The 15,928-nt window shown below is 38.9% G+C and overlaps 1 protein-coding gene across 2 annotated transcripts in view; it reads right to left on the minus strand.

Annotated features, from left to right (window-relative positions):
- The window catches only part of necab2 (N-terminal EF-hand calcium binding protein 2), a 138,007-nt gene that overhangs the window by 119,591 nt on the left and 2,488 nt on the right, over positions 1-15,928 (minus strand). For both annotated transcript variants that reach the window (XM_086301707.1, XM_086301706.1), the window contains exon 2: positions 13,837-13,861. In XM_086301707.1, the coding sequence (XP_086157833.1) occupies positions 13,837-13,861 (25 nt within the window). The remainder of the gene's footprint in view (positions 1-13,836; positions 13,862-15,928) is intronic.

The following is a 15,928-nucleotide window of genomic DNA, read 5'->3' on the forward strand; positions in this document are numbered from 1 at the left end:
ATCAATCAATAATCCAAGGTGATCAGAGAAAGTCAGCATTTTATAGAGAATAAGAAATTATCAGTAAATAAATTCAGGTTTATACAGTTTAACTACACTTAAAGTTGATGCAATATCAAAATCCAGTCTGTGATTTAGATTGGTTTGGCAGGGATCTATTATGCCTTTTTAAACTTTCTGTCATTTATATAATGTGTCAATGCAGGATGTTTGTAATAAACACAATCAAGTTTCAGATAATGAGGTCAGTATATAATCTCTCTGAGCCAAAAGCTCAGATTTCAGACTGCTTTAAAAAACACTTGCTTTAAAACACATTCTTCTTCTCTTGGTTCTGTATGATATGAATGAGAGAACTCTGATATGGTCATCTCAGACACAAAGCTTTGGCTGTGAGGACAGAAACCCCACCCAACTGCTGTTCAAACCCTGGGTTTGAGAGGGGCACCCAATCACAGGAAAGGGGACTCAAAGGAAGGGAAATTAAAAATGACTTGTTTCAGATAAAAGGGGAGGAACTGGAGAATTGAGGGTCTGCATTAAGAAGCAACAGAGAAATATTTTTTGGAACTGCAAATCATGCAAAGCTACTCTAGCAGACTTTAGCTTAGTTGCTGCCTGCCCTTCCTTTTGTTTGTTAGCTCCCTGTATCAGATCACGTAATTAAGGAAGGATCTAGAGGGGAAAAGAAAAGTAGAACAGACATAATTACACATCCATCATCAGGTGCTGGATGATACGCTATCTCAGAGTAAAGCAGAAGGAGGGATATTGAAAGATAAGTCGAGACGGCTCAGTAACACTAGGGGAAGGACCAGGGGTGAGACTAGAAAGGCGAATTCCAACTTATCCTGCAGGCAGATTAGCTTTGTTTTAGCAACGCTGCCAAATGTAGCTCAGTCAGGGAGCCCTGCCACAAAAACACAAAGGCCCAGTTTAAAAAGCCTTGGTGCGAAAAGGTGGAAGGAAGAGAAAAAAAGAAGAAGGGAAGGAGTCACCTGAAGGTCAAGGAGAAAAAAGAAGAAGAGAAATATAACTCATAACGCTGTATCTGGAAAAGATTTTGTTTGGATCAAATGGTGGCAAAAAGAAACACACGTGACCTCTAAAGGGATGAATACAGGATTTTTACTTTGTTCTGGTATTGTTAGAGGCAGGGTGTGATCTCAAATGGTGCAATATTATACATGAATATGGTCCAAAACAGGCTTAATCCAAGATTATATAGTTCATTTGAACAGGAAGAGGGGAGTTTTTTCCTATACCTTTTTGGAAATAGGTATAGGAAAAGCTTAAACACACAAATTGAAGGCACTTGACAGAATCCCCATGCTCTTGGTGCCCAAATTCTCTAATAGAGTTTCACTAGCTGGGACCACATCCTAAGTTACGATGAGCGATGATGGATGAGAGACCGTGAACTGGTGCTGTGGTTTGGGGAAGGGCTCGAAGGGGACTGGCAGCGGTGCCTGGGCGGTGGGGTATGGAAATGAGAACAGAAGGTATTGGTGAAGGGGGCATATATAGAATGAGGCGTGGTCCCACTCCTGAAATTCAGATGATATCGCCACTTAAGCCCACAGTGACATATGTTATTGTAGCCAACCAGGCTTATTTGGCACAACTAAAAGAATCCACAAAGACCACAGGGTACAAAGTGTCTTACATTTGTAACAGAGATCCTGTTAATAATCTAAAAATAATCCAAAGCAAAACATGCTGAATGTGGAATCATTTCATTACAGGTACAACATCTTAAAGATGGTATAGTGTGTAGAGAGAGGGGGGGGGGGGGGGGGGGATAGTTAATGGGTCTTTGTTTAAATATGTAGTTTTTTAAAGGTTTTTCATTTACTGTTTGAGTTAGGAAGAATTTAAATGGCTACATAAAAGAAAGGGCAAATGTAATCCCACCATTCTCTCCACTTCTATAATAACAAAAGCATCTTTATAAAATGCCTCTACTGTAGCTAAAGGGTTTCCATTTCAGCTTTGTCCTCCTGTAGTTTTGGTACTGTACAAATATTGCAGGTGAAAAAGGAAAAAAGAAGGGGGGCTGATCCCAACCCAGCAGAGGGCAGAAAGCTTCAGGTGAGGAAAACGTCTTCAAAGGGCGTCTTAACTCACAGCCTTTGATGCAAATCCAGGCGACTAAGACTGTGAACAAAGACACACAGACCTCCTTCTCTGGTCTCCTTCTTCTGTTGGTGACTTTTTACTTTGTTTCTTTCACATTAGCTCACTCCTCCATCACAACATTTACTGACTCAGATCTGCCGCTGTGGGCACTGTAAAAACATGCATATACCCTTTGTGGTAAACAACATGCCTTGACCATGTACATTCAGATTAACTTGATTTGGCAGATTTTGTCTGTTGTCCCTTAGTTGGTATACTCCATCTACTCGATCCTTTCATATTTAAAGAAAGAATAGAGATAATCTGACAGAAATAAAACATGAGAAATCTGCTCTCTTGCTAGATACAGCTCAGCATCACTTGAAGTTGGGTATACACCATGTTACCAACTAAAAGACAACCAATGTGAAAGCAACCAAAGCCTGCTGACCAATAGGACTGTGAAATGGTGCACTGCTCAATTTGACAAAACAATCTTAAGTGAGAGCAGCACGGTGGCACGGTGGTTAGCACTGTTGCCGCACAGCAAGAATGTCCTGAGTTCAATCCACCATCAGGCCGGGGTCTTTCTGTGTGGAGTTTGCATGTTCTCCACGTGTTTGTGTGGGTTCCCTCCGGGTACTCCGGCTTCCTCCCACCGTCCAAAGACATGCAGCTTGTGGGGATAGGTTAATTGGATAATCCAACTTGCCACTAGGTGTGAATGTGCGAGTGAATGGTTGTCTGTCCCTGTGTGTTAGCCCTGCGACAGACTGGCGACCTGTCCAGGGTGTACCCCACCTCTCACCCTATGACAGCTGGGATAGGCTCCAGCGCCCCCCGCGACCCTGAAAAGGATAAGCGGAAGCGAATGGATGGATGAATCTTAAGTGAAATAAATGAAAAAAATCAAAATCAAATGTTGGAGATTGCAACAAAGAAGAAAATCGAGTTAAGTCTTGTTTTTATGAGTTATCTATATCGCCACCAATACCTGATCTAGTTTACTGAGCCAGGATTGGACGGATATTAATTCTAAATATCGAGTTGGTGTCTTCCCAGAAATAACACCAATTTGTCTTGGCTTTGAATAAGTAGTATTGTTGTACAGCCTACATGCGCCAAAGAGTATATATTACCCGAGTTTCTTGGCTCCGTGTAGCACAGCAAGGCATGCAATTAACTTACGAGTCTGATAAAATCTCACAGTGTGTAGGTGCCTAAAGAACGGGATCTGGGGAGCTGGGGTCTGCCCAAAGATGACAAGCCCCAATAGAAAATCTTGTATTTCAGGAGCGCATATTCCACTGTAAACTAAAAATCCTGCTCCAGCATTGAGCAGCATGTTTCAAACCGAGCGAACCAAGCCCACACACTTGTTTTACTGTAATTACACAAGGCATTTTACAGGCTTCACACTAATCAAATGTCTTCGGATACACACAAATGGAAAACAAAAGTATGGCTCTGCTGAAGTGCTGTGCTGTAAGCCGCAGACTGTATGGTGTTGAAACTCGTATCCAGACTTTTAATTAAGCAACTTCAGAAGAGCCAGCCACCCATCCATAACCCTGGAGCCAGTACACACACTGGAATACTGAGATGAGTGTGGTAGAAGAAAACCTCCAGTCTTGAATGCCCCTACAGCCAATAACAACACTGAGGAGTCACAAAGACATGCATTTTGCTTTGTTTGGTTTTATTAGATAAAATAATGCTGAGGTGATGTCTCAGAGCTGATAAACTTCACATGTTTAGGTTTCCAACAATAAGGAAGAGCTTTTTATTAAGAGCTCTGACAGTAGCAACACCAGCATATTTAGCATCTACAACTTGCAGTTATTATATAAGGAACGTCTACTTGAAGCCGAGAGAAAACTGGAGAGTGATGGCAAATCTTTTTATTTCCTTTCGCTGCTCTGACACAACTTCCCCTCTCTGTTCTCTCATCCGTCTGTCTCCCTCAGCGTGCGGCACTCTGGGGCTTGTTAGCAACAGTGTCAGTGATTAAAGACTGCAGGTAATTAGATACACATGACACCATTCTGACTGACTGGCTAAATAAAGAGCTGCAGCATCTACAGCTCCAGTGCTTCCCCATTTTTGCTTTCTAACTAGTAATTTTGATAAATGGCATGCAAAACATTTAAGATTCTGCTGTTAAAATTAAACTTCATTCTCATCGGAGATGCAATTAGAGAACTGTTTCTAGCACCTAAACTACCCAGAGAAGTGTAAAAAACAAAAAATAGTCCCCTCAATATCAGTTTACTAATCCTTATTATTCCTACGCTATACCATTAATTTAAAAAAATACAATTTTTAATACATTTCTGTCAAGAATAGGTTTTGAATTAAATTTAGAATTTTATAGTCTTTGATGAATCTACACGACTCCTTCTAATGTTGCTACAACTTAATGAGCGACACTGCTACTGTGTGGAGGTTTGACTCATCTTTCTCTGCATATAGCCGGGGTTACGACTCAAGCACGGTGGGGTTTCAGAGTGGTAGAGAAGCTTTCTCGCTAACCGAACACAAACTGAGGACCAGTTGGTCAATATGAAGTCCGTATGCTGAAAAGCCTACGCCCGGCCTGTCTAACTCAGCTGGGGACTGGGTGAATGATTGGCCGGTTGGCTGTCGGCCAATGAAACAAGCAACCAATAAGCACACAACTCTGTCAAAGTTAAAAATAATGATGACATTTCAATTTAAATAGTTTGACATTTTGAGAAATACGTTTATATTCTGGTGGCAAATTAGATGAGCAGATCAATACCACTCTCATTATCCTCCTTGTCTGCAATGCATTAAATGCAGAGAAAGATGGCCTGAGAATATTTGACCAACTTACTCATGTGCAAACACTCCAGCCAGATCACACCGAATTTCCCGCAGTTACCGTCCCTTCATAATTGAAGTGACCGGTGGTTTTAATTCAGAAAGTGGACAAAGAGACTACATGTCAAAATACCTGAAGATGTCAAGCCTGAAAAAGGTTTGACAGCTAGCAGAGATGCGCTCCCTCTGTCCTCTTTTCAGGACCCGTGTACTTGCAGTAAATCAGCCAGCTCCTGCTGAATAACCCATGAACTAAATGCTGCGTACAGAGCCATAATACTTTTTGTCTGCACTGCCTCATCGCTCACTCCTGCCTCTCCCTCATGTCTGCCACCTGTCAGTTTGTCTGACTGACTAATATCTTGCTTTTCCTCTTTTCATTATACCCCCAGCAATACTTCACTTCACCCGAACCCCTGTCCTCATCTTCCCTCCACGTATTTAAATTCCTCCTCCTTTGACACCTTCTCAGACTGTTGCAATGTTTTCTTTCATTTCTTGTTTCAAACTTTTCTTCCTTCCCACTATTTTGGTCTGTTTGATCATTACTTATTATTAATTTCCCTCCAGTCTCACCCACATTTTCCTCTCTGTGAGCCTGTAAAGTCTTGGCAGCTGTGCCACAAATCTGTGAGAGACTAGAGCTCATCAGACAGAAAATTATAGATATAAATACCTCACAGAAATGAAGAAAAAGCACTTCAAATGTTAATTTCTTTAAATTGCTATTCACTCAGTTTAAATGTAAGATTATCAAACTAATTGTTGCCCTGAAACTTTGAACAAACATGTTTTTTCTAATATTTCACTACATTTTGATTAAAAAAAAAAACACATATTTGTCAAGTCTGCCAGAAATCGATGCCAACTTTAAAACTTCAGTGTTACTTGTAGGCCTAGTTTTGTTTAAAGTATATAGTAAGACAGATGATATATTTAATTTTCAAATAACATTTTGTTGTGATTGCTTTAGTTGTTAAAACCACTAAACTGGCAATATGATAACAGCAAGAAAACCATCCAGTTTGAATGTTGCTTGTCATTCCCATACATATCACACTCTTCCACTTTCTGCAGCTGCAGTACTAGTAAAGCACACTCTCTTCAGGTTTAAGATTTTGTTTAGATCATAATAAAAATAATCAGATTTTTAGCTTCCACAGGATTTGAGAACTGACGTTTCAGCAAATTTATCCCAAGGCCACGCAATGCTCAGAAAATTGTAAAAAATAAAAACTAATAAAAAGAGCTACAGCTCTACAGGCCCATTAGCACGTAAAATGTTAAGGTTCATGACTGTACAAGACTTAACAAGTAAGACTTGTTTGGAAGGATTGCCAGGCGAAAGTCTCTTCTTCCAAAAAGGAAATGGCAACACGGTCTAGGTTTGCAAAGCAGTACTCGAATAAACCAAAACACTTCTTAAACAATGTCCTAGGACATACAAGAGTGGAGATTTTTGGCCAAAAAATGTCCCGTTGTTTGGCAAAAACCAAATACAGTATATCAGCACAAACACCTTGTACTTTCAAGCAGAGGGGTGATGATTTGGGCTTGTTTTGCAGCCAAGGGACATGGACACCTTGCAGTCATTGAGTTGACCATGAACTCTTTTGTATACCAAATTATTCTACAGTCAAATGTGAAGCCATTTGTCCAAGAGCTAAAGCTTGGCCCAAATTATGTCTTGAAAATTATCCCAAGCACACCACAGGAATCAAGCTGTTACAATGGCCCAGGAAAAGTCCAGACCTCAACCTGAGTGAAATTCTGTGGTGGGATCTTAAGCAGGGCAATGTAAAAGACTTCAGGTTATTGCTGCGACATGTGGTTCTGCAATCTACATACTGTCATTTTACCATAGCAACACAAATGTCATGGTAAATGTAGCTTTTTAACATGCTAAAAATCATTAAAGGGTGTCTCTAAACCTAAACCAAAATTACTTTCTAACCCAAGTTCAACCAAAGAACCTGTAAAAATGTAAAACTGAAAACTCTCATGCTTAAGAGTCAAAATTACTAAAGAACAAAAAGTTATCAAGAACAATATGGAAAGAAGTTTATAGCTCAAATTTGAAGTCGAACAAGCCATTGGAGAATCAGTTACAAACATCCGTCTTGATATATGCTTACCAAACACTTTATTAAGAACACATACAGTTGTGGTCAGAAGTTTATATACAGTTTATGGGCATGAATGTCTTGGAGATTTGGGGATTTTACTGGTTTCTTTGAACTCTTGGATGTCTCTGTCCCTTCACAAATTGCACCTCAACCAGATTCTTTTGTAGCCATCAATAAGCTTCTGGCATAATTCTGACTGGATGTGTGAACACTCTTCTTGTAAGATGTTCATTTAATTTGGTGCCCTGCTGTGATCCTCAATTGGATAAGAGGAAGGAAGAAACTAAGGATGGATGGATGGATTTCCTGCACTTTCAATAGGGTTTCAGTCAGGGCTTTGAGAAGACCATTACAGAAGCTCAATGTTAGGTTGCTTTATCCATCCCCAAAATCATTTTTATTGTGCATTTGGGATAATTTTCCTGTTGGAACACCCAACTGTGTCCTAGCAGTTGATCTGAGATAAAGCTGGAAAATTTGGAGGTGATCCACCTTATTCATTATTCCATCCACTTTGTGAATTGTACCAGTAACCCTGCAACAAGACAGCTCCAAAACACCACAGGTACAGTGTTGTTAGGTCTGAAAGCCTCACCTTTATTCCTTCTGACATACCTCGTGTCATTGTGTCCGGATAGCTCAATCTTTATCTTATGTGTCCATAAAGCTTTTCTCCACATTTTCAGGAACTGGGGCTTTCTTCTTTGTCAACATCCTCCCAGTCTATGGCCACATAAAACCCAGCATCACTCTATGCAGTGATGCTGGTGTTCCAGCAGTTTCTAGTTCATGTCTATCTTGAGGCATGGTGGTCTCTGGGCTATTCCTAAACATCCTAATCACTTTCCTCAGGTGACACTTTGGGTCTTCTTCCAGACCTTGGCAAAGTGGTTACACATTCAAAGAATTTGCATTTAAGTACAACTGTTTGAGATGATGCTCCTGGAATCTCCTTGTGTAAATGCTACAGTTCTCCTTAGATCTTCTCTGAGTTCTTCAGACTTCCTCATTGGTCTAAATTTTGATCCATCCAATGAGTGCTGTCAAAAAATATTTTTTGCAAAGATGGAAAGTTTGCAAAGAGGAAAGACCAATTTTAATCGATTATGATGACTAATGAGAAGTTGATAGGCCTTAAGCTTGCAAAGTAAAAAGACACTGTAGGACCTTCAGCACCACTTATTAAAATCCTATGTGAGACTTAATTAGAAAATTAATTAATCAGGGATCAATATGGGACCTGTTCTGCAAGGATCGGCAATTCATGTCAATAAAAACGTAATCTTAATATTTATAATTGCAGTAGATTGTCCAAGTGTCCCTAATGAAGTGCTTTATGAAGTAGCAGTGAAATGAATAATACAACCCATCATCTCTTATCACATACAAACACTGAGGTGTTCATGAAATGGTGATCATGCTTTTTCTTTGACATGATTCCCGTTAAAACTGAACACTGAGCACAAATCATTTAAAATAGTGTATTTTTAATACATAAGAGAAAAAAAGTCTCATTAGCTGGCAGATGGTCTGCTGATTTACCAGATAACTAACAAGCAAATTCAGCTTTCACGAAGGTTGAAGTGTCAGTGTCAGGTTCCCCAAATGAGCTTGATTTCTATTCAGCTACAATGACAGAAAAAGTAGCGAAGAGACGGAAAATTTAGAACAGATCCACGGGTGGTCTGACAGGAGGAGGTGATGTACAACGCCAGGGAAAACTAGATTCTCCAAGCAAAATACCAACAAAATGAAGAAGTCACTTTAATTAATGCAACTATGTTTGGCCACACTGAGCAGCTGCACCCTTCTATTTGCTTTAAGCTGTAATGCTGTAATTCTATCTAGCCTTGACAGCACAGATAAACAAGCCTCCCTAAACTCCTTCTGCTTTCTGTCTTTATGTCAAACACTGTGATAATTAGCAGATGGCTGATGAGTCACGAGGCGAGAAAAAAAAACAACAACCCTAAAACAGCTAAATGCTGAGAGCACATACACAAAACTCCTCCATGTTTCACTAGTTTATGTATCCAAGTGTCAAAGTGTCATGAAAGAGGTTTTTTCCTTAATTAAATCAGGTGACGTGCCCATGGTTCATCTACACAGGTGCTATCATTTACAATGTCTGATTAAACTTCTCCTGAGCGGTTGAAGAGCTTGAAGAAGGACAAAGAAAAATGAGTGCACATGCTGTTCTGCACACATTCCTGACACTTCTACAGTCTTTTAAGGTTTTTACATAATTCACAATCAAACACCCAACAATAGAAAATAAACCTAAATGACAACTAGGTCTGTGCCATATCATATTCTCTAATATAATACTGGTATACATTTTTAGGTGATATATAAAAATGTCATAATGCAATATCATTGCTATAGCAACACCGTGCATTTAAGTTTCCAATGCACTTAACAACGATTCAAGCCCAGCAATCTCTGACAGCAAGAGATGTCAGCCTCCAATGATGATTCAGTACCTAAAAAGACAGTAACCTCTAACAAAGCACAGCAGTTTTTACAAATGTGCAAGAAAGTTGTTCCTGGTAAAAATGGAAACAACAAAAATGTTTTCATCACTTGATGCCATTTTATGCCATTTAGTGTTTAGTTAGCAAGCGTTTGCAGTGCCTGATTCGCAAATTACCGTTGACCACAGCAATCTGCTAGGAACCGAAGCAATCACAAGGAAGCTTTGTTCAGGTCGCACCCTCCTCTGCCAGCTAGCCAGAGAATACACATTGTTCCCAAGCGACCAGGGGCTGCCGGATGGTCATGAATCGGTCTCTGTGTGACTGAAGCTTATAAACTCATTTGATGAGCTGGTTAAGCAAAACATTGGGAATCAGTCAACTAAACCAAGCCCTTAAGTTCTGAAAATGATCAAACACTCTTAAAGCATTTTATTAAATATTAAATGAAATGTTCTGAATGGTTCCAGCTTCACGGTGTGCACTATAATTGGATGGATGGACTGATTGTGTCTTACCACTGGTTCACTGTGTGTTCATTAATTCACCAGAAAAAAAACAACAACAGGTTCCAACAAGTGAGTTTCGTATAAACTAGATTTTAACCCTCTCGAAGCAGGCGTTGCCGATTTGCAACAGTTAAAAACTAACAACCCGATTACCCCATATACATATTTTTTGAGTTTCTTTTACTCAGAAGTACCACTGCAGGACTTGGTTGTGCATTAGCAACAAAAAGTTTAATTTGAGCCTGAGAGGGTTAAATGAGGGTCTCTCAGAAACAAAAGTCAGAAGATGAAGGCCTAGTTCTAGTTAATATTCAACTTCAATGGTGCAGAGACCAAAGTACAGAAACGTCGTCAATCTCTGTTTTAACTGTATGATAACTATCATATTTAGGGTAAGGACCAGGTTTAAGAAAAATAGAGTTGACTGCTTTGTTTCTGTAACACAGTTCCAGGATTTCATCAAACCTACAGTTAATCAAACAAGAAGGTAAAAGGTAAATCATGGAGGTTAAAAATATGTTTGAATACATGTTTGTTTGTTTGTTTTTTTCTTTTACAAATTTCAAGTTTAATTAACTTGTGTATTAAATTAGTTGACTTCCCCCCCCCCCCCCGTGTGCTACAAATCAAAATGTCATTAAGTGAGCAAACACAGACCTGATTAAAACAGCGTCCCTGGATTACTATTTCATAACATTTCTATTTCACAGTCTAAACTGCAGCAGTCTGATGGCATATTAAAGGTGCTGCTGCAAGTGCAAAAAAGTGAACTAAGAGCTGTCAAATGATGTAACTATTTCAGAGCCTTATTGGCTGCTGAAACACTCCACCGACTGCATAACAATGCCTGTGTGTCAGCCCTGATAATGCCACACACACACTTACTCACACACACATAAATAAATAGCACTTCTAAACAGGCTTACGCATACTGATGCACACATGCTCATATTACCGTATACATTAACAAACACCAAAGTTACTCACCAGCAGTGTTGGTCAAGTTACTTGAAAAAAGTAATCAGTAACTAATTACTGATTACTTCCCCCCAAAAGTAATCCTGTTACTTTACTGATTACTTATTTTCAAAAGTAATTAATTACTTAGTTACTTTTTAAAAACACGATTTACAACCTGAATAGGTAACAAAGCGATAGATCTTTCAGCCCAATTCTACTTTTTCTGCATAATCCATCATACAAAATGTAATCAAATGGAAAAGTCTCCTTTTAAAACTTGTTTTATTAGTTCTAACCTTTTAAATTTATGCATCAAGCAAAAATTTAATTATATGCAACATTCTCTGACTTGAATAAATTAGTTTAACATTTAAAGCTATTTTCTGCACATTCCAGCACATAAAATAAAATATTTTTTGTGTTTACACTCACTCTTTCAAATAGATGCAAGTAAAACACAGCAGAAAATAAATTAAGTCAAAGACTAGCGGTCCTTTTGCTCTATTTTCACCATTAAAGCAGGAGTAGAGCAGGCGGAGGTTTACCCTGGTGCAGGTGTGTTGCAGCGGTCAGTGGAAGAATCCGCGAGTTTCTCTGTGAGTTTCCCATTACAACGTTGCGCACTTGGAGCTTGTTTAGGGTTTTTTTCGGTGTAAAAAGAAGTTTTCTTCCCACGCACAACGGACACTAATGTTTTTGTCACTTTTTATGGAATCAAACTCAAAGTAAGGTCAGTACTTCCATGCTTTAAACGCTACACGCTCATACTCTCTTCCACACTCGATATATGATCCACTGTTGATCTGCACACAGCTGTTTTCACAAAGGTCACACTAAGAAGGCAATGAGATACATAAAACAGAAAAAGAAGAGATCAAAATGAAGAGGAAGAAAGCACTGCATGAGACATTCTCGCAAAAAATCACGGTTTTAGTAACCCAGTAACGCAGCGTTCCTACGGGAAAGTAACGGTAATCTAATTACCGTTTTTGCAATAGTAATCCCTTACTTTACTCGTTACTTGAAAAAAGTACATGCACACACACACACTATCCAGCTTGTAGCAACTTCTGCAGCTTGGGGGCAGAGATACCAGCTGTGAACTCTGCACTATGAATTTAAAGACAGAATTCACCAAATTGAAGCTCAATTACTGCCATGTTGCGAGATAAATGATCCATATTCCCTCAGTCCTCTCCTTATTCACTTTTCTCTGCTCCTCTTCTTTTTAGATTCTGCCCCCCGCCTCTCCTTATGTCAATCTCTCTGTCCCTGCACCTTCTTTTGTAATCCAACAGTTTCCTCCTTTCCCCATTAGCATCTCTCTTCTCTCACACTTGTTAAAACAGTTCCCTGTTCTTCTCGCAGGAGAGAGGAGGAAGGCTAAAAATAGCTGTTCTTGAGCTTACTGTTTTTTTGTCTCTAACCTGTATTCCATACATCAGATAATATTTATCCTGAACAACAACCACTCAACATCTTTGTTCCTGACTCTTCTCTGGCACTGCAGCAACTTCCCAAACCCCCCGCCCCCGCCCCACTTCTGCCTCTTTACAGACATTTGCAGATGTGTGTGTGTTTGGAGCTGCAACATCAAAAAGTTGCCACAGACTGTTTGTGATGGAAAAATAGCTGCTAAATGGCTAAAACGATTTCTGCGCTCAGGATAAAATCAGTGTGAACTGCAAATGTAAACATGCCTTAAATGCCGCTCTGTATCAGAGCAGTTGGTACTTAAGCAGTGCAAGCATTTAAAATGTTGACAGCTGATGCCACAGGCAAAACTGTTTCTGACACCAGAAATCATGGCAGTTAACACCAATCTATACATAAATAAACGGATATACTAGGGTGAAGACAAATGAATAATCGGCTCAGATGACAGAGAAACCCCCCACTTCCCTCCCACACATACACACACATATACTGGAAGAGCAAATGGCCATCTGGCTGCTATTAAAAGCTAAACTTTTTATGTTGTTTCCTCATTAGTTCAATACTTTTTGCCAACAACACAGCGATAGCATAAAACGGGCATGGAAGAAGGGGATGAGATACATAAAACAGAAAAAGAAGAGATCAAAATGAAGAGGAAGAAAGCAGTGCATGTGATGCCACAGGGCATAAACAAACTGCTCACTGGCAAAGCTACACAGTAAAATAAACTTCCCCTCAGAAAGCGCTTTAATATCCCAAAATGCTAAAAATATTGCTGCAGCTCAGACAGCAGACAGACAGGGTTTGCCACTTTCCCGGTGTACAAAAGGCTTCAGACCGAGAAAATCTCAAGGCGCTGTTGTGTGAGCAGGACAAAATAATTCAGGAACAGGTTGTTCCCACTATCGGTTCAATCCATTTTTGTTCACCCTGGGAACAAAACTGCTGATGCAAACTATTTGAAAATAAGATAGAGTGGACAGCAGCATTTTTGAGGTCATACAATGGATATTTCATTGCTTCTTGACTTTCATTGCAACAAAAACAATGAGTATATATAGAATCCTGAATTGAAATCTGTAGGGAAATTCAATAAAATTTAACTTTCAATGAGAAAAAAAACTTTTTAGATATTATTTGGAGAAAAGTCAGCAAACATTTTAAGCAGTTTTAATCAGAACTCAGTGGTGCTTATTTAGTTTATACTTCAAAATCCCTTCTTAAATAAGATGACTGCCAAATGGTAAGAGAAGGACTTTGTTATAACTGGAACAGTCAAAGGAATCAAAAATGCAGGGAAGTCGACAAATATTGCATGCTATATGTAAGACAATAAGTCAGGTTATGTTAATGAATAATTCCACTTACCATCTTTGTCAGCTCTTCTGAAAATCTGTGAACAGAAAGCAAAACACTGACGTCAGTAAGAGTAATTGTGTTGCAGTAATTTGCATGAGGTATAAACAGGAACACTGGATCATTTCAATTCTAAACTATTTGCAAGTCAATGCAACAAATCAATTCAAAAACAATTTCTAAACTATGGTATTCAGTGGAAGCATTACACACAAAAGAGAACAGGGCCCAGTACTGAATCCTGAGGAATGCACTGGAATTTTCCTGAAAATTACTGAAATTGCTTTAAATTAATATCAAGGTCGAGGTCATTGTGAATTCAGAAAACTAATTTCTGGTCAAAAAATCATACAACAATGATGATGAAGGTCCAGACATATTTTTATAAAAAAAATTTATGAAAAAAGGAAATAAATCATTATTTTCATTGTAACAAAATTTTGAACAAAAACTTTTTTTTGGCCAGTCTTCAATGCTGTAATCTACGTGCAAAAGATAAGACTGGGACCATGATTTCCATTTGTTCAGCTAGTGAACAGATAACATTACACGAGTCTGGAAAAAATGAATGAAAACTAAAACTCTGCTGAATTGTGGAAACATAAACAAAAGCAGTTATTCTAAAGTGAGTAAGAGAATGACTAATTCTCTCTCTGGAGCAGAATCCAGACAGCGAATAACTGGCAATAGAAATAATCAGTCTACCATTCACTGTTTTGACTTTTACTTCCAACACGGCCCTTATAGGAGAGCTCTGCAGTCCATACACTGAATCCACACAAAGGCTGAATCTGGCACACAAACACACTTTGAAATAAAACGTATCTAAAACCAGATAAGGTGCAGTGGTGTGCGATAAGGGTTTGTTAAGAGCCGCACAAGTGAAAAGTTTATTAGTGCGTAAGAAGATGAAAACATGCAGACACACAAAACGAAGTCACTGATCTGTAGCTGATTGATGATTACTTGCTGTGTGTTTGTGCATCACAATTTATAGCTTGAGTGAAAGCTCCTTCCCTATGTCAGGACTGGTACTCTCATCAGCGTTTCAGAGTGCGATATGAAGCGATCATACTGAGGAGTGCCAGAATTCAGCACAGCGACGAATTGAAAAACACAGAGGGAGATGCGGTGAGGGAGGCACAATGAAATAAGGCAGGCAAGACAGAAAAGAAGAAGACAGTATTAATAATTCCGACTGTGAGAAACATAACCAAATTTTTAAGGCACGTTTTGTTAGAAACTATAACTACTAAAACATACGGAAGGAAAAGAAAGTGATTCTGTAGGAGGAAAGTGCTTTTACTGGGAGAATAGGGACTCATTTTCAAAGGTATCCACAGCGGCTAAGAGAGACAAGAAAAGATAGATGTTAAAAGGACGTGTTATGTTCATTTCCAGCTTCATATCTTTATTCTTGACTCTGCAGTAGTTGCAACTGCATGCACAATTGGGGTTTTTTTAATCCTCTTTTTAAAAATTTAATTCTAGCCTAAAGCTCCCGTGTTCAAACACTCACTAAAATAAAATGAATAGCTTTCTTTTGAATGGCTGCCCCTTAGAAATAAAAGATTGTTGGAGACTGTGCTCACAGCAAGATTTATATCCCTCAAATGAACAAATCAGGGATGGAAGCTCTCACTGATATCATATGGACCTGGGAGTAGAAAAAACTGAGTTTTCAGGGAGATCTGAAGCCTGGCTTTTGGATTACAGTGATTAGTTGCCCATAATCTGACCTCGTGATATAAAAAATTTTTGGCCATGTTTAATCTTAACTTACACCATGCATTATGTGGATGGGATTTGAATGTGTGAAGTAGGCATATTTCTTTTAATCACATTTGAGAACAGAACTGCAGAAATATTTATAAATGGTCTTCTGCAATAACCTTTGCAACTGCCAGGAAAGTTCTAGACTTACTTCATACTTTCCCCAATAACGCTTTGTGTAAATGTCAAAAGAAAGATTTCACTGTTTAAATCAGAATCTATTTAAATGGATGAGCAACCATTTTGATTTCTTCATGGTCTGGCTATTTTTGAAGCAAAAAATGACAGCCGTTCTCTGTTTCCTGGTGCTATAATGCGAGGATTTTATGCT

Source organism: Aulonocara sp. 'chitande type north' Nkhata Bay, linkage group LG7, assembly GCF_057382095.1.
Source record: "Aulonocara sp. 'chitande type north' Nkhata Bay isolate Kocher_YH1m ecotype deep benthic linkage group LG7, A_spYH_male_GT1.1, whole genome shotgun sequence".
Classification (NCBI taxonomy): Eukaryota; Metazoa; Chordata; class Actinopteri; order Cichliformes; family Cichlidae; genus Aulonocara; species Aulonocara sp. 'chitande type north' Nkhata Bay.